The following is a 25891-nucleotide window of genomic DNA, read 5'->3' as shown; positions in this document are numbered from 1 at the left end:
ACCCAAGGCCCAAAAGTGGGCTAAACACCACATTCATGGGAATTGTGAGAGCAATTCCCAAAGGTAGACATTTTTGTTCCCTACGCAGCCCTAGAGATAGGCAGGGCAAGGTGTCCTTTTCTTACAGGAGAGCCTTGAGTAGAGGGCCTGGGCGTGGTATGGCAGTGCTCCTGGCGAGAGGAGCATGCTGTGGGAACCAGTCCCCTGCTAGAACCTGAAGCAGTGAGCCCCAGATTCTCGGTGCTCATGTGCACATTTCTGTATACACACACACACACACACACACACACACACACTCGCACGTACACGCAGGATGGGCAGGGCCGCAGGGCCAACATGAAGAGTAGTTCGTGGATTCGGGCCATTTGCGAATCCTCAAAAGATGAAATAACCTCAGGAGTTACCTGGGTGACTGCAGTGGCCTTCTGGCCCTTTTCCTAGTTCTCTTCTTGCCCCTTGAACCTCCTCACACAGCAGCCAGAGTGAGTCTTTAGAATGTAAATCCGATTGTGTCACCTCTGCTCCTAACTCCCCATTGGCTTCTCATCATTCTCACAATGGAACCCGAACGCCTTCCTTGGCCCCTGGGGCCCTCATTGCCTTTGCTGCACATTCCCTACCGTTCTCTCTTTGCTCACTGCTCCAGCACATCGTCCTGTGATTTTTGGAAAAAATTGTGGTAAAAAGTAACATTTACCACTTTAACCCTTTTTTGAGTGTATTAAGTACATTTACATTGTTGTGCAACCATCACCACTATCCATCTCCAGAACTTTCCCATCATCCCAAACTGAAATTCCATACTCCTAATCATTCATTTCCATTCCCTTCTCACCTCGGACCCCGGTAAATACTTTTCTACTTTTTTTCTCTATGAACTTAACTATTCTATGTACCTCATATAAACGAACATACAAATATCTTATAATATTCGTACTTTTGTGATTGGCTTATTTCACTTAAGGTAATATTTTTAAGATTCGCCCGTGTAATAGCATGTGTCAGAATTTCCTTCCATTTTACGGCTGAATAATATTCCATTGTACGGATAAAACACATTTTGTTTACCCATTCATCTTTTGATGGACACTTGGGTTGTTTCCATCTTTTGGCTATTGTGAATAATGCTGCTGTGAACGTGGTGTGTAAATATCCTGCTTTCAGTTCTTTGGGGCTTTGACCAGAGATGGGATGGTTGGTTGGGTCCTAGGGCAGCGCCAGGTCTCATGGTTTCAGGAACCGCCATATTGGCTTCCACAGCAGCTGCGCAGTGCACATTCCCACCAGCAGGGCGTGAGGGATCCAATTTCTCCACAGCCTCCCCAACACTTGTTATTTTCCCTTATTTTGGATAATAACTGTCCTAATGAGTTTGAAATGGACCTCCAGTGACATTTTTTTCAAACTCATCTAACACGTCCTTGCTTCAGGGCCTTTACATTCGCTAAACCTTCCGCTTAGAACATTTTCCTCCTGGCAGTTGAATATCTCACTGCCACACCTTATTCATTCATTCATTTGAATGTTACCTTTTCTGAGAGGCTTTCCCTGACCACCTGTTTAAATTAGCTGTCACACGCTTAGCGGCTATGTATTTTTAAGTAGCACATCTCATTTACATTACATTACATACCCATTTGCTTACCATTGGTCTTTCCCATTAGAATGTAAAAAAGTCCGAGGAGGAAGGGACTTCTCTTTTGTTTACTGCCTGTCTCTAGCACCCAGAATACTCCCTAACCCTTGATAGGTGCTCAGTAAGTCCTTGTTGAATGATTCAATGAGTATGCGTTATTATTTTCTTAGTTCTTTCTTAGGCAGTAATACTTTGTGACAAAGTGAAATTACTAGCCCCGATGTAAATAAACTTAAAGGCTTTTTCAAAATTGTCTTTCAGAAAGTTGGTACCGACGTACACTCCCACTGAGTAGGTAGGAGATGGCCCGTCTCTCTGCTGGGAGCCCACGCCCTGGCTCTTGAAAGCAGCATGCTGCGTGCCCACTGCCTTGCCCAGAGCAGGCACACGAACACCTTATTAAATCAAACTTTATAGTGTTCTCCCTGCTTCTTTTTGGCTTCTTTTCCCCTCTGTGTGTGTAGAGGAGAGTAGAAACATTTCCTACAAACACCATTTGATCCCACAAACTTTTAGTAAGTGCCTACCGCGTGCCCTTCACAGAGCCTGGTGCTAGGGATCAAACGTGAAGACAGCGGTCCCTGCAGGGTCGGCCCATCTCATCTGTTTCCAGCTTCCTCCTCTCTTGCTCCGGTGGCCCATCTTGAAAGGCAGAAGTTAAAGTTGATAATTCTAGAAGTTGACATTTTCAAATCAGATGACAATTTCCTAGAGAACGTAGAGTGTAGAAAATACTAATCTTAACAAGTAAGGCCAAGAATTGTGGCTTGCTACATCTGCTGTGTGTTGAGAATGGATGGAAATCATAATACAGAGCACTGAGCAATGTTGGGAATTATAAATGTGCCTTTGTACTTACGACCAGTTAAGAAAGTGGACTTCGGAGTCAGACTGCCTGGGTACTGGTCCTATGACTTACCTAATTTGTGACCTTGAGCAAATATTTCACCTCTGTGGTCCTTGGCTTCCCCGTCTGCAAAATGCGGATGATGGCAGTTCCTCCTGGCTGGCGTTGTTGTGAAACTCAGTCCAGGTAAAGCACTTGGCACGGGCCTGGCACAGAGTGCGTACCTACCACAGGTTAGTTCTTGCTATTATTATTGTTCCATCTTCCTTCACTGTAAGCGCTCAAGTCAAATACACCCGGCCCACAACACATGACAAGGTTGCCCTCCTTCCTCACCCCTGTCACTCATCCCAGTCCTGACAGACCCAGGCTGATTCACCCAACGCTACACCAGTGATTCCCGCCTGAGGCAGAGGTCAGGGTAGGAAGGAGGCGGGGAATCAGGTGGAACAAAGCTGAGGATCAGCAGAGTTCACTGTTCAGTTCAAATCGACAAATGAATGGAGTGTGTCACCAGGGACAAGGTACATGTGGGACTGTTAGACACTTCTGCCTGCAGGCAGCTCACGCAATACAGTAAACAAGGAGGTAGAGTGAAAGGCTCAGTGAAGTGTATGCGGAAAATGCCGTAGGAATCTAGAGGAAGACATGATCATATCTGGCAGGATCAGGGAAGGCCCTCGGGAAGTGTTTTGTGCGTGACCTTGAGGGGAGAAAAGAATATGTCGCAGCAGGGTTAAAAGGGATCTCCGTGGTCATCTGCTCTTTTCATTTTATAGCCAGGAGGATGGAGGTCCAGAGAGGTTATGGAACTTGCCAGAGATCACCCAGTGAGGGAGTGTCAGGCCAGGCGGGAGCCCCAGTGTAACATGATTGCCACTCCCCTGCAGCTGACACGAGACTCTCTCTCCTTTCTGTAGCCACCTTGCCTTTCAGTCGAAGCCCTCTGACGGCTTCAAACTCCACGACTCAAATTTTAAGTGTATTTACCTGGAAAACTACCGTGGGAACTTAATATTGACATTTTCCAGCGGGTGGTGGTGGTGGTTGTATTTTATTGTTGCTTTAAGGAAAAGGCTCTTTTACCTGTACGCTGGCTACTACCTTTATGGAAACCACACATTTCTGCTGTACCCCAGACTGTGACGCTCAGACGTTGTTCCGTACAGATTTAAGAAGAGTAAGCTTCGGAGGACAGAGAAGCGCATGAGCACGGAGATGTAGATGTCATAGTGCCTGGCGTGACATCGTCCAGGGTTCGCTGAGGAGGTGGCAGCAGACAACGCTGAAAAATGTGGCACCTGTGGGCCTCTAGGCCCTAGGCTGGGTAAACCTGCTCCTGTGGGCTCTGGGGGCCCTTTCTGGATTTGAGGTGTACCTGACTGGGCCCACTGTCGCCGGCAGAAACCGCCCCAAGACTTCTTACCTCCAGGCCAGGTGCTGAGTCCTTGTGGTTGGCACCAAGCCTGGTTGCTCTTGACGACCGTCATTTGTTCCCCCGAGAGCCTGACCAGCACTGGGCAGGACGGGAGCCAGGCCTCCAAGTCTCGGCATCTTTCTGATGGTTAACTCACTCCTGGGGTTGCTTGTCTGGCTGAAGCTCTGGATTTGGGAAGTTATTTGGCTGCCTGTTCAGTCAAAAGGAATGATTCATTTGTGTTTGTAAGCTGTAAGCCATTCATTAGCATTCAGGATAATACCTCACATTTATGTGACACCAAAGTGCTTTCACATAAATTATCTCATTTGATGTGATCTTCAAAACAAGGCTGTGAGGTAGGCAAGGACCATTAGCTCCAATTTATAGATGAGAAGATGAAGGCTGAAAGAGTTTAATTGATTTGCCCAGCATAAGGTGGCTAGTAAATGCAGAGTACCTGCCCAAACCCAAACTTTCTGCTCCTCTTTCAGAGCTTTTCCCATGACCCACACTTGAGGAGCAATTAGGGCAGTAAGAAACGGGTCTTTGGGCCCCAGAGAGTTTCCCACTTCTAACTGTGACACACATTTGACCGTGAGTCAGGCTGCTCTACCTGGGTGAACCCAGCAGGTATTAAGCCCATCTGGACAGTCTGAGGAAGTGCATTAACATTTGCGTTAAAATGAACCAGAGTTTCCATTTCAAACGAAGCAGTATTCAAAATGGTCTCCATTTGCATAGCTCTTCCCTATTTTTGCTGTTCTTGAATACTGTTATCTAGTTAATACTATTTTTCTTTAAATCAACTCATTTCTTTTTACTAATATGAATTTGTTTATGAAACCAGTGCGTTAGGCACAAAAGGAATGAATGAGATATAGGAAGTACCAGGGCTCACAAAGGAGTTCTGCTTCTGGGAGAGGGCAGAGGCCAGGCAGAGAGAGCAGCTTTGGGGCTGGGGACCCAGGTCTCCAGGGGTGAGGGTGACAGCAGGCAGTAGGGAGAGGTAAGGGGCAGCCAGCCCCAGGGTATCAGATACCTGAAGGGTGGGCATCTCCAAACTGAGAGGAGGACGTAGACAAGCATTTTGGAGTCTGAGCCTGATGCCGAGGTAGCTGGCGGAAGGGTGGGAGGGAGGAAGCAGGGCCTAAGAAGGGGACATCTGATGATGGGGGGGGTGTGTGGCCACAGGCTGGGCTCCGGGTGCTCAGCTGGTTGGGGAAAGTAGGCTGAGGAGGGCTGGGCAGGGCTTGGGGCCCAGAGGTGAGAACCCAGGGATGGGAGGAGCTGAAGAAGGACTTCCATGATGGGCTGAGGACCAGATCCCAGGGGGCGCCCAGGGGCCACGTGTGGAGAGAAGCCCGCCGGGCTTGTGCGCGATGCCGGGCAGTCCAGCTGCCAGGCCACTGCCCTGAGTCTGCCTCACGGGCCTTGGTCACAGCCTGAGGGAGGTGTTGGCGTGAGGGCCAGGGTCCCCATGATCGTCTTGGTACCGTCAGCAGGTGCACATCTGGAGAGTGCTGAGCTGAGGGTGCTGGTCTGGGGATGACTGGCCCCCTGCTTGCAATGAGCCTTGGGAGCCGTCCATAGTTTCTGTAGTGACCTACAGTCTTCTAACTCAAAGATTCAAATTTTAAGTGTATTTACCTGGAAAACTGCTGTGGGAACTTAATATTGACATTTTCCAGCGGGTGGTGGTGGTGGTGGTGGTTGTATTTTATTGTTGCTTTAAGGAAAAGGCTATTTTACCTGTATGCTAGCTAATACCTTTATGGAAACCACATATTTCTGTTGTACCCTAGAATGTGATGCTCAGATGTTGTTCCTTACAGATTTAAGAAGAGTAAGTTTCAGAGGGGACTTTTACATAAGTGCCCAGAGCTCTGTGGTTTACTTCCTGCTGGTGACATCAGGCAGTCACCTAACCTCTGGGTTCCTGTGCCCGAATGGGGAGAGGTCTGCCTCCCCCAGGCTGGGGGAGGAATTACTGCTGGGCAGTGCGTACTGACTGTTCCCATTCCTGGAACCCGGCCTTTCCAGCTGATTCACAGTGGTGGTTTGTTCATTCAGTACCTGTTGTCACACCGAGTGGCCTTCCTGCGTGTCGTCCATATCCACATCCCATCTCTGAGTCTGGCCTAATTACTAGTACCACTCACTTACCTGGCTCCAAGTTTTATTATAAGATAGGACAGCAGCCTTTTAAAAAAGTAATGATCTCTTCTTTGTGGGGCACCTTTCTTTTAAGTTAATGATGGCTATTTTATGTTTATTGACCCCTTAGTGCCTTGCTTGTTTTGGCGAGTCAGGAGTTCACTTCCCTCAAGAGGTGAAACTGGAGGCAGGTGGATTGTCAGAGGCGGAAAGCCCACTGGAGGTGGTGGGGACCCAGCTCCCCGCCCCCTTCCCTGCTTAGGCTCAAGTTGCTGCAAGTGGTGGAACCAGTTTTCAAGACTCCGGGAAGGGCTGAGTGGCTGTTAATTCATGACTCATCCTTCCCCACTGTGATGTGGTCTCTGAGGGGTAACATTTAGTTTCCACTGTGGTTCTCCCTACAGTCTGCTATAGTGATTCTTCCCTTTTCCAGGATTGATTTCTCAAGAGGTATTAGCAGGTAGAAGGAGAAATTGTGAAATAGTGTAGTCTCCTAGGGTCGGGAAAGCACCCACTTCCTTTTACTTCTCAGTGCGCCTGAATAATTTGGTTGAGAACAAATGAATATTTGCCCGTTTCATTCAATAGGTACTTATTGTGTGCCTACTAAGTGCCAGGTACTGTTCAGTGCACTGACCTGGGCCCTATGGATAATCAAAGCTCCCTGCCCCCTAACATGCATTTCCTTTATTTGTGAGGGGAACCTCCATAATGTCCTACACCTGTGTGCTCTCATTTGCGATACAGTTATAACCCACGTGTCTGTTCTTCCAGACCAGAAAAGAAACTGCAGAGTGGAAGTGCTTCTAGGGAAGTGCTGGCATCTGGCACAGTCTAATAGAGCCTGATTAGGGAAGAGAGAGAAAACTATGGAAAGTGTGGAACTTAAGGTCATTGCCACCTAAGCATAGCAAAAGCCTGACTCTTTGCCCTCAGTAGCATCTGAACATGTTACACTGTTTGGTAGTTTATGCTCTGGATGATGATCCTGAGACATGAAAGACAGATTAAACTCAAGTAGTGTCCTCGGATGGCGAAGGTGGGGGGCAGTTAGAGACATCAGGAGGAAGACCACCCTTGTGCAAACTGGAGGTTACCATCCTCGTGGAGCTTATGTTCATCTGAGATCTTTGTCGTTCTGACGCTGGGCCTTGGAGACAGCCTGGTTCTCTGAAAACCCTCCGTCTGGGCCAGGTTTGGGTGGGAAGCCCAGCAGCTGTCACCTAGCTCCTCTCTGCTAAGTCTCAGGAAATGCAAATTAATGTTTCCAAGTGCCAGGGAGACCAGAGGACCTTGGGGAAACCTATAGGTCAAGAAGGAAACTGCAAGTGTGAAGAGGCAGGAGCCTTTGGCATCTTCCCCTGGCAGCCGCAGCCCTGCCTAAGCCATCCCAGCACCTGCAGGTCACCTCACAGAGTTGCTGCCAGCCCTCAGGCCTGGAATAGACAGTCGTATGTTAATCCCACATCATTCCGCATGTGGGCCCTCAATTTCTTTGTTCTAATGAAAGTTCCTGTTCCTTCCCAACTTTAAGATAAATATCGTTGTAGCTTTTTGCCCTGAATCCAGCCTCTTGAGCAGCTCATAAGGTAGAATTATCATAATAAACAGTGTTGACACCGGAAGCTTTTTCAAAGGCCTGCTTTAGGAGAGTTGTGTTTACGTGATGAGAAATTCTTCAAGGCAGCACTCACTCACTCCAAGAGATTGGCCAAAGCTGGGAATCCAGTTTGTAACACAAAACATCAAATGCCAGGCCAACTGGTTCAAAGTCAAAACTGGCCTTCCGGGCTAAAACCCAGGAATAGGCCCTGCCCAGAGCAGGCTTAGCAACTAAAGATAGTAAGAACTAGTTAATCAGGACAGACACACTGGACCAGCATTCTTAGGCCAGCTGGGGTTTGGTTCCCAGCCACTCTGGAAGGTCTCAGGTCACCTACCCATGCCCTCTGCCCTTTGAATGAGAGTATTTCAGAGCCCCTGGGAGGGAACTGCCCCTCCTACCCACCTCCCCAACAGACTTGTCTACCTCAAGAATTCAAATTGGGCTGACCTGGGCCCACTCTGGACCCACCTCCCTCCCTGGAGTTACTATCAGGTTGGCCTCATACTGGGCTGGTGTCACAACTGACCTCCCTCCCAGGAGTGGATAAGTGAGAGGTTTGCAATTTACATTGAGTGTCTAGTTTTTGTCGGGTCCATCACAGGGATTATATAATCCTCACAGCAGTCCTATGTGTAGGGGATACGTCCCTCACTTTGTAGCTGAAGAACCTGAGGCTAAGTGAGAAACAGTAATTTACCCAAGGTCATGTATGTAGAAGATTCAAAATTTGAAAATACATCTCTTAGGCTTTCGAACCTTGTGTCTTTCAGTGAACCATGCTGCCTCCTAGCTTAGAACAGTAGAAAGAAACTAGACATCCCTGTGTGTTTTTTTTTATAGAGACACAATTGATATATCACATTATATTAGTTTCAGGTGTACAACATAATGATTTGATACATGTATCCTGTGAAATGATGACCGCAATAAGTCTGGTTAATATCCACCTTAACATAGTTATAGAATATTTTTTCTTGAGATGAGAACTTTTAAGATCTACTTGCTTAACAATTTTCAAATATGCAATATAGTGTTACTAACTCTAGTCATCGTGTTGTACTTTGCATCCCCAGGAATGATTTATTTTATAACTGGAAGTTTGTACCTTTTGACCCCCTTCACCTCTTTTGCTCACCCCCTACACACTACCTCTGACAACCACCAATCTGTTCTGTGTATCTGTGAGTTCGGGTTGTTTTTTGTTTTTGTTTTTTAGATTCCATATATAAGTGAGATCATATGGTATTTGTCCTTTTCTGTCTGACTTATTTCACTTAGCATAATGCCCTCAAGGCCCATCTCTATGTTGTCAGATATGGCAAGATTTTTTTTTTTATGGCTGAATAGTGTGTGTGTGTGTGTGTGTGTGTGTGTGTGTGTGTGTGTGTGTGTGAGAGAGAGAGAGAGAGAGAGAGAGAGAGAGAGAGAGAGAGAGAGATTTCTTTATTCGTTCATCCATTGATGGATACTTTGGTTACTTCTCTATCTTGGCTATTGTAAATAATACTGCAGTGAACATGGGAGTGCATACATCTTTTCGAGTTAGTGTTTTCATTTCTTTCAGATATATTTGTATACCCAGAAGTAGAATTGCTGGATCATATGATAGTTCTATTTTTAATTTTTTAAGGAACCTCCATACTGTTTTCCATAGTGGCTGCGCCAATTTGCATTCCCACCAACAGTGCACAAGGTTCCTTTTTCTTCACATCCGCGCCAACACTTGTTATTTCTTGTCTTCTTGATAGCAGCCATTCTAAGAGGTGTGATGTGATATCTCATTGTGATTTTGATTGACAGTTCCCTGATGATTATTGATGTTAAGCACCTTTTCATGTATCTGTTGGCCATCTTCTTTGGCAAAATGTCTCTTTAGATCCTCTGCCCATTTTTTAATTGGATTGTTTGTTTTTTGGGTTTTTTTTCGCTATTGAGTTGTATGACTTCTTTATACATTTTCCATATTCACCATTATCAGATATAGGATTTGCAAATATTTTCTCTTGTTCTGTAGGTTGACTTTTCATTTTGTTGATGGTTTCCTTTGCTATGCAGAAGCTATTTAGTTTGATATAGTCCCACTTGTTTATTTTTGCTTTTGTCCTTTGTTTTTGGTGTCAAATCCAAAAAATTATTGTCAAGACCGATGTCAAGGAGCTTACCACCTGTTTTCTTCTAGGAGTTTTTTGGTTTTCGGCCTTACGTTCAAGTCTTGAACCCATTTTGAGTTGATTTTTGTGTATAGTGTAAGATCTCATTCTTTTGCACATGGCTGCCCAGTTTTCCCAACACTGTTTATTGAAGAGACTGTCCTTTCCCCATTGTAATTCCTTTGTCGTAAATTAATAGACCATGAATATGTGGGTTTATTTCTGGGCTTCCTATTTTTTCATTGATCTCTGTCTGTAAAACCATACTGTTTTGATTACTGTAGCTTTGTAATATAGTTTGAAACCAGGTTTGTTCTTTCTCAAGGTTGCTTTGGTTGTGGGAGGCCATATGGCTCAGTTGGTTAGAGCTCGAGCTCTGAACAACAGGGTTGCTGGTTCGATTCCCACATGGGCCAGTGAGCTGCGCCCTCCACAACTAGATTGAAGGACAATGACTTGGAGGGGGACCTGGGGAAACACACTGTTCCCCAATTAAAAAAAAAAAAAAGATTGCTTTGGCTGTTTGTGGTCTTTCGTGGCTCCATACAAATTTTAGGATTGCTTGTTCTATTTCTGTAAAAAATACCATTGGAATTTTTACAGAAATTGCACTGAGTCTGTAGATTGCTCTTGGTAGATGGACATTTTAACTATATTAATTCTTCCAATCCATGAGTATGAATACCTTTCCGTTTATTTGTGTCTTCTTCAATTTCTTTCATCAATATCTTATAGTTTTTAGTGTACAATTCTTTCAACGCCTTGGTTAACTTTATTCTTACGTATTTTGTTCTTGGTACAGTCATAAGTGGTATTTTTGTTCTTTCTGATAGTTTATTATTAGTGTATAGAAATGCAATTGATTTTTGTATATTGATTTTGTGCCTTCATCTTTACTAAGTTCGTTTATTAGTTCTAATAGTGTTTTGGTGGAGTCTTTAGGGTTTTCTATATATAATATTATGTCATCTGCAAGTAGTGACAAATTTGTTTCTTCCTTTCTGATTTGGATACCTTTTAGTTCTTTTCTTTTTTATTTATTTCTTCCCCCACCCCAATAGCTCTGGTTAGGAATTCTAATATTATGTTGAATAAAAGTGGTGAGAGTGAGCAACCTTTTCTTGTTCATGATCTTAGAGGAAAAGCTTTCAGCTTTTCACAGTTGCATGTGGACTTGTTGTATATGGTCTTTATTATGTTAAGGTACATTCTGCCTATACCCACTTTGTTGAGAGTTTTTATCATAAACGGATGTCAAATGCTTTTCTGCATCTATTGAGATGATCATATGATTTTTATCCTTTTTCTTAATGAGATGTATCACATTGATTGATTCGCAGGTGTCAAACCATCCTTACATCCCTGGAATAAATCTCATTTATCTTGGTGTATGATCCTTCTAATGTATTATTGAAGTCAATAGATATCAGTGATATCAGTTGTAGCATCTCCTCTTTTATTTCTGATTGTATTTGACTTCTCTCGTTTTCTTTGTGAGTCTAGCTAAAGATTTTAGTTTCATTGATCTTTTCTATTGTGTTTTAGTTTACATTTATTTCTACTCTGATCTGTATTATTTCCTTTTAGTAACTTTGGGCTTCATTTTTTTTCGTTTTCCAGTTCCTTGAGATGTAAAGTTAAATTGTTTATGAGATCTTTCTTGTTTCTTTTTTTAAAATTAAAATTTATTGGGGTAACAATGGTTAGTAAAATTACATAGGTTTCAAATGTACAATTCTGTAATATATCATCTATATATCACATTGCGTGTTCACCACCCACAGTCAGTTCTCCTTTTATCACCATCTATTTCTTGTTTCTTAATGTAGATATTTATTGCTATGAACTTCCCTCTTATAACTGCTTTTGCTGCATCCCATACATTTTGGTATGTTGTATTTCTATTTTCATTTTTCTCAAGGTATTTTTGATTTCAGCTTTGACCTATTGGTTGTTCAGTAGCATGTCGTTATGTTGTTTAATCTCCACATATGCGTGAATTTTTGTTTTCTTCTTGTAATTGATTTCTAGTTTCATACCATTGTGGCTGGAAAAGATACTTGACGTGATTTCAGTTTTCTTAACTTTATTAAGGCTTGTTTTATGGCCTACCATATGATCTGTCCTAGAGAATATTCCATACGTGCTTGAAAAGAACATGTATTCTGTTGCTTTTGGGTGGAATGTTCCATACGTTTCTGTTAAGTCCAAATGATGTAGTGTGTCATTAAAGGCTAATGTTTCCTTATTGTTTTTCTGTCTGGATGCTCTATCCATTGATGAAAGTGGGGTATTAAAATTCCATACTATTATTGTATTGATGTCTCTTTCTTCACTTAGGTCTTTAATAATGGCTTTATATATTTAGATGCTCTTATGTTGGGTGCATATATATTTATAAATGTTATATTCTGTTGATGGATTGACCCCTTTTTCATTATATAATGTTTTTCTCTGTCTCTTTTTATATTCTTTGTCTTAAAGTCTATTTTGTCTGATATTAGTATAGCTACCCCAGCTTTCTTTTGGTTTCCATTTTCATGGAATATTCTTTTTCCATCCCTTTACTTTCAGTCTTACATCTGAAATGAGTCTTACATCTGAAGTGAGTCTCTCTTTTTTTTTTAATATATTGGGGTGACAATTGTTAGTGAAATTACATAGATTTCAGGTGTACAATTCGGTATGAAGTGAGTCTCTTATAGGCAGCATATAGATGACTCTTGTTTTTTCATCCATTCAGCCACCCTGTGTCTTGGAGAACTTTGTTTATTTTTTAAATATTTTTTTTTCTTAATGTGAAATGGAATAAGCTCATTATAGAAAACACATATCAACTATAATCCTCTCTTCCAGGAATAATTTTATTTTTTCATCTGGTCAGGTTAAGCTCCGTTCTCAGCCTTTTCTGACACCACCCTGGCAAAGGTTTCGGTTTTTTGTTATAGCTGGTGAGGGTGGAAGTCTGGACTTCCCGTTCACCCATTATGGCGTGGGTGGGGTGGAGTCACAGTTTTTTCTATGGAGTTTTTTCTATGGTGTTTGTTGGAGTAGAACATTTATTGTCTAAAATAGATTGCATAGTTTTCATTGAATGGATTTTCATTATCGTAGTTAGCCCCTCATTAGGTCACAAATTCCTCATTTGTAAAATGAAGATAATAATTTCTACTTCATAGGGATGTTTTAAGAGTTAAATAAATTATTACATGTAAAGAACTTCCAACAGCTTTTTTTGCAATGGGTTTGCCACCAGAACACAGGTGTAGTGAAAACCACCACTAAATCTAACCCAAAATGGGAAAGGAAAAGACACACATCAACATTGTTCTCATTGGACACGCAGATTCCGGCAAGTCTACCAGTACTGGGCATCTGACCTACAAATGTGGTGGGATCGACAAAAGAACCATCGAAAAATTTGAGAAGGAGGCTGCTGAGATGGGAAAGGGCTCCTTCAAGTATGCCTGGGTCTTGGATAAACTGAAAGCTGAATGTGAATGTGGGCTCACCACTGATAGCTCCCTGTGGAAATTCTAGACCAGCAAATATATGACCATCATTGATGCCCCAGGACAGAGACTTTATCAAAAACATGATTACAGGCACATCTCAGGCTGACTTGCTGTCCTGATTGCTGCTGCTGGTCTTGGTGAATGTGAAGCAGGTGTCTCCAAGAATGGGCAGACCTGTGAGCATGCCCTTCTGTCTTACACACTGGGTGTGAAACAACTAATTGTTGGTGTTAACAAAATGGATTCCACTGAGCCGCCCTATAGCCAGAAGAGATACGAGGAAATTGTTCAGGAAGTCAGCACCTACAGTAAGAAAACTGCAACCCTGACACAGAAGCATTTGTGCCAATTTCTGGTTGGAATAGTGACAACATGTGAGAGCCAGGTGCTAACATGCCTTGGTTCAAGGGATGGAAAGTCACCCGTAAAGATGGCATGCCTGTGGAATCACGCTGCTTGAAGCTCTGGATTGCATCTTGCCACCAACTCATCCAACTGACAAAACTTAGCATCTGCCCCTCCAGGACGTCTGCAAAATTGGTGGTATTGGTACTGTCCCAGTGGCCCAAGTGGAGACTGATGTTCTCAAACCCGGCATCCTGGTCACCTTTGCTGCAGTCAGCATTACAATTGAAGTAAAATGTGTTGAAATGCACCATGAATCTTTGAGTGAAGCTCTTCCGGGGGGACAATGTGGGCTTCAATGTCAAGAATGTGTCAAAAATGTTTGTCGTGGGGCCGGCCCGGTGGCTCAGGCAGTTAGAGCTCCATGCTCCTAACTCTGAAGGCTGCCGGTTCGATTCCCACATGGGCCAGTGGGCTCTCAACCACAAGGTTGCCAGTTCGATTCCTCGAGTCCCGCAAGGGGTGGTGGGCTGTGCCCCTGGCAACTAACAACGGAAACTGGACCTGGAGCTGAGCTGCGCCCTCCACAACTAAGACTGAAAGGACAACAACTTGACTTGGAAAAAAGTCCTGGAAGTACACACTGTTCCCCAATAAAGTCCTGTTCCTCTTCCCCAATAAAATCTTAAAAAAAAAAAAAAGACGTTTGTCGTGACAATGTGACTGGTGACAGCAAAAATGACCCACCAATAGAAGCGGCTGGCGTCACAGCTCGGGTGATTCTCCTGAGCCATCCAGGCCAAATCAGTGCTGGAAACGCACCTGTGCTCCACTGTCACACAGCTCACATTGCTTGCAAATTTGCGGAGCTGAAGGAGGAGATTGACCATTGTTCAGGGAAAGAGCTGGAAGATGACCCCAAGTTTTTGAAATCTGTGACGCTGCCATCGTTGACATGGTTCCTGGCAAGCCCGTGTGTGTTGAGAGCTTCTTTGACTACCCTCCTCTGGGCCGTTTTGCTGTTCGTGACATGAGACAGTTGCTGTGGGTGTCATCAAAACAGTTGGACAAGAAAGCAGCTGGAGCTGGCAAGGTCACCAAGTCTGCCCAGAAAGCTCAGAAGGCTAAGGGAATATTATCCCCAATACCTGCCACCCCAGTCTTATTCAGGGGTGGAAGAACGGTCTCAGAACTGTTGGCTCCATTGGCTATTTAAGTGTAATAGCAAAAGACTGGTTAATGATTACAATTCATCGTTAAACCTTCAGAGGGAAAGGAGAATGTTTTGTGGACCATTTGTTTTGTGTGTGTGGCAGTTTTTGGTTATTAGTTTTTAATATCAATACTTTTTAATGAAAACAACTTGACTAAAAATCTGTCACAGAATTTTGAGACTCATTAAAACAAAGTTTAAGGAAATAAAAACACTTCTAACAGAGTTTGACACAGTAAGCATTATATAAGTGCTAGCTACTGTTTTTGTTGTTTCAGAATGTAAATTATTTCTGAATTTTCTGTTATAAATAATGCTATAAATGAACAGCAGTGTTTATAAATGTATGAATTTCTAAATATTTCTTTAGACTAGACTCTTGCTTGATCAAAGGGTTTGTACTTTTCCTAGCTTCTGATATGTACATACAGCTTTCCAGAATCATCATGTCAATTTACGTACTCGTATTCACCACAAAGCCATTAAATACTATCTTTTTTTTTTACTTGTTGTTAATGAGTAAGGTGAAAAATGACTTAATTTTTATGTGTGTGGCTGAACATTTTTCACGTTATTACCCATTTATATTTTATGAATTGTCTCTTCATGTTCTTTCTCTATTTTCTTGTGGTTTGTTTTTTTCTGTGTAATTTCTTTATATATAAGGATTTGGTGTCTGTCATATTTCATGAAAATACGTGCTTCCCTTAGTTTTCATTTTTCCTGTCTTTTGCCTATGATTTTGACTTGGAGAAATTACAATTTTTTTCTTTGTAATTCCATTCATTTTGTGTTTGTGTGCATGTGCACGTGTGATTGTTTTCTACTTTAATGCTTAGGAATTTTCTTTCCCATCTTAAAAGCAGATTAAAGGTCACGTCATTTTCCTTCTTTTAGGTTTCTATAGTTTCATTCTTTTATAATTAGTTTTTTTATCTATCTGGAATTATTTTTGATACATGGTTTGAGATGACGATCTAACTCTTTTCACTTAGCGTAATAAATTTTAATAATACCTTTTAACATACCTTGAGTTTTTATACTTACTAAGGTTTATTTCTTGGCCAGGCTTATGTTCCATTAACTTTGCCTGATGCTTTTGTGCTTTATGATACACTTTTATAGCAGACATTGTTGAGGTTCAGGTTTTTGGGGCTTGGAGACCCCATAAGCTCTTCAGTTATTTGTCCTGGTTCATGACCCTTAAACCCAGAAGTCTCCCCACATCTGGCCCAGCTCATCAGCAGCATGGGGCTTTCCCTTCTAATTGTCCTACTCTCTGTTTTATGAATCACACATTATGATTCACATTAACTGTTGCATATTTTCAGTATCATACCTGAGTTAACTTCATCATTCCTTAATCCTTATTTTCAACTCTTCTTGTCCCAGTTTGCACTGCTTTGCCCATATGTATGTATGCTCTTGTTCCTGCCTAACATTTCTTCCTCTCAAGTCTATGCATTGAAATCTGTTTGTATGAATTTGTTCTTTTCCTAGTTTTCTTCCATTACTTTTCTTTGGTTAAAGTTTTTTAATTAACGAAAATATCCATTGACAGAAACATTATTTTCATCTCCATGTTTTATTGCATCCATCCCTCTCTTTTCATGTCCCTTTCCTCATTAAAGCAAAACTTTTATATTTCTTCTGTAAGCTGGGGCTTGAAGAGAAGTCAGGCTCTTTCATACCCTCTGTCTTGAGTGGCCTTTCTGGCTTTCCGCTTGGAGAAGTACTCACCTTTCAGAACTAGCTCAGATATTGCCAGCTCTAGGAAGCCTTCAGGACTAAACTTAGTCACTCCCTTCTCTGTTTTCCCTTTTCTTATGGACCACTCTTAGGCATCTCACACACTGCAATGTAATTAACTGTTTTCATAGCCATCTTGCTTGCTAAGCAGTCTCCTTCCCTTTCGGTGTCAGGGAAATGACTGACTTTTTTCCTCTGTATCCCCAGCTCCAGCTCAGCCCCTGCATATCCTAGATGCTCCATCAGCAGACCCTGGAGTGGGGGAGATTTGGTGCCGTACTGAAGGGCTCTCAGAGAGCTCTCTTCTGCCCTTAGATGTCCCTCCCTGGGGATGAATACCAGCCTGACCTTGACTTTCTGGCCTCACCTCTCTCCATGCTAATATCTAGTTAGTGCAGGAGACTGGTAATTTTTTCGTATAGGATCTTAAAATACAGAATGTTCAGCCCCTAACACCTTAAAAGGTGGTTTGGAAATTGAGGCCCAGGCCAGGCCTTGAGGGAATGGGGGTCCAGGATTCATCAAGTAATGTGGTACTAGTTTGGTTGTAAATGTTGGGAATGTGGGAGTCAGGAGGGTGGTGTAAGATGGGGGTCCCAGGGGAGTAAAGTAACCTAGGTCTAGTTATACTAGTAGCTTCAAGCAAAATCTGATGAGATGGTTATAGACATTTGTCAAAGGAATACATGTCGATTAATTCCCCATTATTATACAATTAATTTTTTTCATTTTGAACAATTTTGTTTCCCTAGGTAAAAAAAATTTTCTGATATAGAAAAATCCAAAATGAATTATAAAGCACAAAACAATATTTAATATTCCTTCAGAATGAAATTAATAAAGCATTCTCACACACCAAAAAAAAGCAAGAAAGAGAAAATGAAGAATGTGCTATCAGCCAGCCCACCTCATGGCCCTTTTCTTTTTCTTTTCTTTGTTTTCTTGAGGGCACAGCTCACAGTGGCCCATGTAGGGATCGAACCGGCAACCTTGGTGTTATCAATACCACACTCTAGCCAACTGTGCTAACTGGCCGCCCCTCGTGGTCTTTCTTACTTTCTTACTGGTCCTTCTTGCCCTTCAGCTATAGCACTTTTTAAAAGCCCTACATGATACAAAAGAAACCATCGTCCCCCAAATCCCCCACCATCAGTCGGACACTCCTAATCCTGGTCCTAAGAAAGTTCATTGGAAGGGCAGTGTTGCAAGGTGAGGTGCCAGAAACCCCTCCTCCCTGCCTCTTTTCGCCCATCTCAGAGAGAGAGGTGGGGGGAGAGGCGGGACAAAACCCAAAGACTCCTGTAGTGCATTCGGTGCTAACATATGTCGGAATGATCAAGGAGGAAGGTTTGGAAAGATACCCACCATTGGCACCTTGAAGAGAGGGCTGGGGAAATAAGGAATGAACATTAGTGTTTTAGCTTTCTCTTTATACATTTTTTGGTATGGTTTTACTTACTGAAGAAAAATAAAAACGAAGGACCCCCAAATACAAAGAAAGAATATACACTAAAGGCCTGATTTAAAACAAAAAGGAAATGAAGCCGGTGGCACGATGGAGGAGGCAAAAGAGAGAGAAAGGGAGAAAAGACAAATGAGGAAAGATGCCATTTCAAACGTTATAGACTGTATGTAAAACTGTCACCTCCCCTTTTTTGGTAGTGAAAACAGCTCGAGCTTGTTGTTGCTGTTGGTATTTTTGAAGGGTGAAAACCTCGGTTGAGGTGGGAGGTGAACAGGTGCGCCAGGCGGGCATGGGTGGGCGGGCGATGGGAAGGCGGGGGACAGGGAGGTACGACGACACTACCGTCGCGGCTCCAGGCCTGTCCTGGGAGTGGTTCCTGCCGCCTCCTGCTCGGCCAGGAGCCCGGTGAAGGTGCGGTGCTGGCGTGGCCCAGCAGGTGGCAGCACAGCCCAGCGGTCTGGGCGGTGAGCTGGGCGTGCAGCGGCCGCTGCCCACAGGCCCCCCCTGCGTCCTGACCTGGCACACTTCTGTGGGAGTATCTAGTAGTCCCCTCAGACTGGGAAGCTCGGGTCCAGAGGCTCCTCCCAGGAGGTTTGAGCAGCACGCGAGGTGTGCAGGCAGAAGTGAGGGCAGGGCCTCCGGAAGCAGAGGGCAGATCCTGGGGTTTTTGTGCTCTCCCTTCCCTGAGAACAGCTAAGCGGGTGACGCATGAAAGAGAATCTACTACTAATATAAGAATTACTACTTTTGTCCTTTTCAGTTCAGAGATATGCAAAGATAAAAGCTAAAAATGGACCATAACCTCCCCACCGAGATAACCTCTGTTGACTAGAAAAAATGATAGTAAAATAAGACTTGTTTAAGGTTTGAAAATTTGAACTACAGAATGGTATAAAATGAGAAGTGAATGTTTCCTTTCCTACCACTCTCAGCCCATCTCCAAAAGAAACCACTCTTATGTTTCTTATGATTGCTTTAGGGGAAAAAGAAAACAAAGGCTGTGCACAAACCCGAGTATCTCTATTCATATTTTATTTGTTTTTTTATTTTAAACCCCAAAGTGATCGTATTATATACACTGTTCTAAGCCTTGTTTTTTCCACACACTATACCTTGAAGATCCTTTTTTTTTTCTTGAGGTATAATTGACATACAACGTATTGATTTCAGGTTTCAGGTATACAACATAATGATTCGATATTTGTACATATTGCAAAATGAGCACAAATCTAGTTAACATCTGTCACCACACATAGTTATAGAATCATTTATTTTCTTGTGATGAGTACTTGAAGATCTTTCTATTTAGCATATACAGACATCTGTCATAATTTTTTTAATGGGTCTCCCATTAAAAATGGGAGATTGGGGCTGGCCCGGTGGCTCAGGTGGTTGGAGCTCCATGCGCCTAAGTCTGAAGGCTGCTGGTTCGATTCCCACATGGGCCAGTGGGCTCTCAACCACAAAGTTGCTGGTTCGATTCCTCGAGTCCTGCAAGGGATGGTGGGCAGCGCCCCCTGCAACTAGCAATGGCAACTGGACCTGGAGCTGAGCTGCACCCTCCACAACTAAGATTGAAAGGACAACAACTTGACTTGGAAAAAAGTCCTGGAAGTACACACTGTTCCCCAATAAAGTCCTGTTCCCCTTCCCCAATAAAAAATCTTTTTTTTAAAAAAAAAGGTGGGGGGAGATTGTGGTTGGTTCCATTTGGGGGCTAATGTAAATCGTGGTATGGAGAGCATCCTATATATTTATTTTGGCAAATTCTTAGGAGTGGGTCAAAGGGAAAGTACGTTTTCAAATTTGATGGTGAAATTTTCCTCCAGAAAGGTTGCCCTAGGGTACATGCCCACCAGGAGTGTATGAGAGTGCCTGTTTCCAGATGGCTGTAGAGAACCTGCCCCTGCCAAGAGCCATTTGACATCCATGGTGCTGAGACTGGGTGGTCCATCGGCAGGAAGTAGGCCCAGCCCCTCTGCTGGGCGCGGCTGGCCCCCTTCATGGCCTCTGCCTCCTCCACTGTAAATCTCCTTGGTGGTCGTGAGGTGACTGTCTCAGTGTGGGAGCCAGCAGCCTCTTAGGCGTGGGGAGCATTTTCTGGATCTCACATCTCTTTAGCAAGGTTTTCCTGTCCATCCCAGGGTGAGAGAGTGAATGACTGACCCCCTCTTCTGACTCTTCCAGGTGAAGAAGGCATATAGGCAGAAGGCCCTCTCCTGCCACCCTGACAAAAATCCGGATAATCCCAGAGCAGGTGAGACTCTCCCAGGCCTGGGGAGGAGGAGTCCAGCTGACCTGGCATGGTGTTTCCCCACCGCCGCTCCCGTGGGAGTGGGAGTGCCGTGGAATGCTGATGTGCACAGCCTGGCTCTCATGTGGGGGGCACTTGGTCAGTTGCTCACGTGCTCAACCTTCCTTCATGGTCCGTCATCTGCTGATGGTGGCTTTTCTGCCAGCCTGTGGCTTCTTTGAGGTGCTTTTGGAGGAAGCACCATCACCACGTCTAACTTGATTTTTCTCCTCTCTCTTTGATCCTTGTGTTTAGCTGAACTCTTCCACCAGCTTTCTCAGGCCTTGGAGGTACTGACCGACACTGCAGCCAGGGTAAGCCCATGCCCCTCTATTTGAATTGTCCCCCGTGGTTAGAGGACACTGTGGTTCTTCAACCTCGGTCCTCTATACTCTGCCATCTGGCACAGTCCTTGCTGTCCCAGTCTGGAGACCTGGTCACCAGACTGCCTCCTGATGGCTCTGGGGCTAGGCGGTGGGGCCAGGAAGGTGGCTGGGCCCTGCGCTTATTCTCTGGCTGACTGTTCCTTGGTGTTCCTTTCTCCTGCCAGGCTGCGTATGACAAGGTCAGGAAAGCCAAGAAACAGGCGGCAGAGAGGACCCAGAAACTTGATGAGAAAAGGAAGAAAGTGAAGCTTGGTAGGTGACATCATGGTGCTGGGTGGTTTCCCTGGGCTGTTTTCATGCAGCTCCCTCACCCTTCTTCCTGGAGCTTCACTTCCAACAGCTCTTGTCTCTTGTCCCCGGCTCTGGGCAGAACCCTGTTTTCAGGGGTGGGTCCTACAGGACACTCAGGAATAATAACAGCGACTAGATCTACTATTAGCTAAGCTCTGACAAATGTTTTATTGTCTCCTTTAATTATCACAGTGATCCAAGGAGGTGGGTATTACTAAACCCATTTTTTTATAGACAAAAAAGTTAAGGCACCATAAGGATGAGAACACAAGGAGCCGGGATTTAAACCCACGCAGTAGCAGTAGACCCGTGTTCTTATTCACTATGCCATCCTGGGTCTTTTTATTTGTCCCAGGCTCATTTCTGCACAGAACTTTTGCTCTGAGAAGTCCCCTGAGAAGGATCCAAGGAAGTTCAGGCATACTGCTTTTTTGTGTGTTTTTTAAGAGCTTTATTGAGGTGTATTTTGTATAATATAACATCCACCCATTTCAAGTGTATAATTCTATAATTTTAGTAAACTTACTAAATGCAGCCACTATGATTGTAAATCAGTTTTAGAACATTTCCATCTCCCCAGGAAGATGGGTCCCAGCACTTTTCACTTGATTTTTCTCCCTTTCCTCTTGCCTACTTGGTATCCATATATTTAATATGTACATATGCCATCCCAGTACATCCGTCTTTCTCTCAAAAACAAACAAACTGGAGAGTCTAGGTAAGTAAGGTGCATAGAAAAGAAAGCAGTGAGTCCCAGGCCTGAGAGGAGGGTTTGGCACAGAGGCTGGCCTGGCATAGGGCCACCTCGGAAGGCGGGAATGGCTCCGGGACCCTGCAGAGAACCTGCTGTTCCTGGAGGAGCCGCTGTAGCCAGGTCTGCAGGGAGCCTCCATAAGTGTGAGCTGCGGGGAGAGGTGAAGCAGACAGTGGCAACCTGAGCTCCGTGGTGGGAAAAAAGCCAATGCTAGGTCGCAGGTCAGGCTATGGTGCCAAACCACAGGAAAAGAGGCCAGCGGCTCCACCCACTGCTAGCCCCGACACATGGCCCTGGGCTGCTGACATAAGCACCCACCCACACCCTGCTCACTGATCAGAGAACCAGCTTGGTCAGTGTGAGCTGATTTAACTCCTCCAGACCCTGGCCACGCAGCCAGAGCCTATACTTCTTCCATGCTGTGACTTTTCTCAATGGGAATGAATTCAGGAGCACGTGGGCATGGAGGGAGGGGCCAGAGTCACTGTATGGTTTCATCCCATGTGAGACTGGGGAAGCAACCAGAACTGGGTGGGCTGAGGCCATGTGGAAACTCCTTAGATCGGCCACTGGGTCATTTAACCCTTGTGCCTAGACCTGGAGGCCCGGGAGCGGCAGGCCCAGGCCCAGGCCCAGGGCAGTGAGGAGGAGGAGGAGAGCCGGAGCAGCAGGACGCTTGGGCAGGAGGTGAGCGTCCAGGCGTGGAGCCCAAGGCTGTCTGCAGGCGTGCAGGAGGGCGGACCCAGGTGGCTGTGGTGGCTACGGAGGGCACGCCCACCCACCTGCTGCTGTGGGGTCTGGGTGATCTGTCCCACCCACAGGTTGCTGAGCCCTGGCTCGCAGGTGGAACGTCCCAGGGACTTTACAAGGTGAGCCAACCTGGAATTGGATCTGCACAGAATTGTCACCCCCAACCCCCGCTCTGCAGATCCAACGCCTGCGAGAAGAGGGTTCCCGGCAGCTGGAGGAGCAGCAGAGGCTGATCCAGGAGCAGATACGCAAGGAACGGGAACAGAGGGTGAGAGGTGAGCGTCCATCACCCCAGCCCGCTTCCTGCTCCGAGCAGCTCCAGATGCCCGGAGAAGCCACACTGGCTGCTCGGGGGTCACTGTGGAGGCTTCCACCTGCTGGAACCCCGGGGCTCGCCGCTTGGACACGTGCTACCGGGCCCTTCTTCCTACCAGTTCTCTGGGGCCTATATGCTTTTACTCTGCCCGAGGTCTCCTGGCCTGGTATCTCTTAGTCCCAAGCAGAGCTGTCTCTGTTTTGGAACAGGTCACCAGGGGAAACTCTTTGTTGTAGTGGTAGAACCATGTGGTCCGTCCCTCTCCCTCCTGTCCCCAGAAGGGGTTCACAGCCCTTCGTTGGCAGAGTGCTAACTGTGGCCTTCAGGCGGCTCCCGGCCCTGGGGGTGGGATTGCTGCTGTCCTCCTCAGCAGGGGGCCGATAACTGCCCTTGGCCAGAGTGACCTTTTCTACATCCTTCAGGCCCTGGGCTGTGTCTCCTTTGGGAGAATTTCTGGCTCCCTCATACTCTACCTTGCTAATTTCTCTACATTTTCTAGGAAAGGCAGAAAATCCTGGAGGAACCCCCAAGCTCAAGGTGAGCCCTGTGGAATCCGTAGGTCACCACCCCACACCACCTCCTGTCAGGAAGAACAGATATGTGCAGTGGCTCAAGGAGTTCTGGTGGGGATGCTGGATCCCGGGAAGCCGCTCCACTGCCCACATCCTTCCATCCTGCCACTTCCCAGGGATGGGAATGGCCTCTCAGCTCGCCATGGAAGGCTGCTCTTAGCACTGATGGCTGCAGGCAGCACTCCCCAGAAGCCCTCCACGAGAGTCTCTGATAGGCCTAGCCACATGGCTGTGGGTGAGCAGGCCACCCTGCTTGTCCATTTTCAAGGGGAACACACTTTAGGGGATCCCTAGATTCCTAGTGCCTTGCAGACCAGGAGAGTGTCTACTCAGACTGTAAAGCTCAGGTGTGGGGTCTGGTGCTGTTCGGGTGAAGGTCGGTGTTCGTGGTGACGCCCACTGTTGTCTTTTCAGCTAAAATGGAAGTGCAAGAAGGAGGACGAGTCACAAGGTGGCTACTCCAGAGATGTTCTCTTGCAGCTTTTTCAAAAGGTCTGCCCTGCTGACTTCCCTCGTTCCCATCACCTCGGTGCACACCCCAGGGTCTCCATGCCTAAACTTCTCTTAACCCCTCCACCTGCCTTTTTCTCCTAGCTCAGGACACAGGCCAGCCTGGCTTCTCCCCAGGCTTCCTCTCACTTGTGTTGCCCTGTATGGCCTCCCGCCTGTCTTGCCTTCACTGGCCAGGTCATCCTTAAAAGCAGAGGCCTTAGCCGAGTGGATGGGAAAGAGGAGGTGGACATCTGGCACAAAAACCCCGCCCACGTCACCACCTGCAGTTGTCAAGGCAGCTATGTGACTCTGCCAAAGTCCCCAGTCCTTTGCTCAACTTCCTTTACTGTTCTACATTCTTGGAAAAAAATTCTTTCCTTCCCATCTCTGATCTCCCCTCTCTGGGAATCTCACAACTAGAAGTTGTGCCCCAGGCCTCAGGCTTGTCTCTGGCATGAGCTGGGTCTTTCTTGTCCCCACAGTATGGAGAGGTGCTCAATCTGGTGCTTTCCAGTAAGAAGGCAGGCACTGCCGTGGTGGAGTTTGCAACTGTCAAGGCTGCGGTGAGTGCTAGCCCTGCCGCTCCAGGGAAGGGAACAATTCTGCGGGTACCATGAGCCAGGTATCCACACTCCCAGCTCAGAGCCTAGGTCTCCCAGTGGTCCCCCGACTCCCGGGAGCACAGGCACAGCGAATGAAGGGATGGGCGGGAGAATGTTCTGGGATGAAGGAGAACACAGAGCGACTTCATTTCCTGCTGCCTGGCTCCACACCCTCCACGCTGAGTGGGAGCTGGCTCGCCTCCAGGTTGGGGGCCCCCCACTGTCCTTTCTCCTCCTCCCCCCACCCCATGAGGAGGGTCAAAGCTTCAGCACACCGCTGTGGGAAGGTTGCTCAACTTTGCTTGGAGGACGAGAGTGTTGGTTCTGGTACTTTCTGTGGGGCCAGAGAAAGCCACCTGAGAGCCGAGTAGAGTGATGTGACTGGATGCGTGTTTGGCAGGAGCTGGCTGTCCATAATGAAGTGGGCCTGCTCGATAACCCTCTGAAGATTTCCTGGTTGGAGGGACGGCCCCAGGGCATGGAGGACCCCAACCACCCAGGACTGTCACAGGTAAGGAGCCAGGCCTCACTCTGCTGGAACTGTTCAGGGTTCGGGGGACCTTTTCCTGTTGGAAAGGGCTCTTCTCAGGGCCCTTTCCTTGCAAATCCAGGTCACTAGGAGTGGGGAGAGATTGGCAGGTCTGCCAGCCAGAGCAGGACTGGGTTCCGTGCTGACCCGTTTCCTTCTGAGTGCCAGCGGGCCCCACCCCCACACAATGCTTAGACCTTACGTTTCTCCCACGTCCCGCTCTGCTGTTGGAGACGTATCACGCAAAGGGGTTTTCCTGGCCTGCAGGCTGCTTGGTTGTGAAATGAAGCACTTGGCACTTAGACAATCTAGTGCTGTGAGGAAGGGGCAGAGGAGGCAGGCAGCTCTTCCTTCCTCAGCTCATTTTCCAGGTGTGTCTGTGGCTGCCATCAAGATGCAGTATCTCGTCCTTAGAAATAACACAGGGTCCCCTGCTGACATTGGGGCGCTCGCTGCCTGGGTGCCTGACTCATGGTGAAGCACAGACTTCAGCGGATGTGTGCCCAGTGCTAGCTCTTTGTCCTCTTAGCTCCATGAAGGCTTTTGTTTAGCAACACACACACACATACACACACACGCACACACACAGCAGCCCGGGTCAGCCCCTCCCCACTTTGGTGGGACAGAGAGCTTTGGGGCCAAGAGCTCTCCCTGCTCTGAAACAGCCTGGGGTCTGCGTGGGAGCCTCAGGGACTGTGAACAGAGTGCCCGGTGAGGCAGCAAGGCCTTTGCTCTCGTTGCCCCAGTCATGCCACCCTTTTCTCCTACATGTCCCTGCCTGGCCATGAGAACAGGAAGCTCCCCAG

At 46.0% G+C, this 25891-nt stretch overlaps 1 protein-coding gene and 1 pseudogene across 2 annotated transcripts in view; both read left to right on the top strand.

Moving 5' to 3' along the window:
- The window catches only part of DNAJC17 (DnaJ heat shock protein family (Hsp40) member C17), a 35786-nt gene that overhangs the window by 5151 nt on the left and 4744 nt on the right, over nucleotides 1-25891 (top strand). Inside the window, exons 2-10 of the mRNA XM_081047761.1 lie at nucleotides 20288-20357; nucleotides 20649-20707; nucleotides 20944-21031; nucleotides 22420-22511; nucleotides 22753-22849; nucleotides 23390-23427; nucleotides 23877-23954; nucleotides 24437-24517; nucleotides 24957-25067. Coding sequence (XP_080903887.1) covers nucleotides 20288-20357; nucleotides 20649-20707; nucleotides 20944-21031; nucleotides 22420-22511; nucleotides 22753-22849; nucleotides 23390-23427; nucleotides 23877-23954; nucleotides 24437-24517; nucleotides 24957-25067 — 714 coding nt within the window. The remainder of the gene's footprint in view (nucleotides 1-20287; nucleotides 20358-20648; nucleotides 20708-20943; nucleotides 21032-22419; nucleotides 22512-22752; nucleotides 22850-23389; nucleotides 23428-23876; nucleotides 23955-24436; nucleotides 24518-24956; nucleotides 25068-25891) is intronic.
- Nucleotides 13111-16869, top strand: LOC308497482 (elongation factor 1-alpha 1-like; annotated as a pseudogene). The gene is made up of 3 exons: nucleotides 13111-14060; nucleotides 14372-14796; nucleotides 16843-16869. The product of its transcript is annotated as an elongation factor 1-alpha 1-like (transcript).

Source organism: Rhinolophus hipposideros (assembly GCF_964194185.1).
Source record: "Rhinolophus hipposideros genome assembly, chromosome: 5".
NCBI lineage: Eukaryota > Metazoa > Chordata > Mammalia > Chiroptera > Rhinolophidae > Rhinolophus > Rhinolophus hipposideros.
Note: the sequence above shows the minus strand (reverse complement) of the source record. Positions and strands in the feature narration are given on the sequence as shown.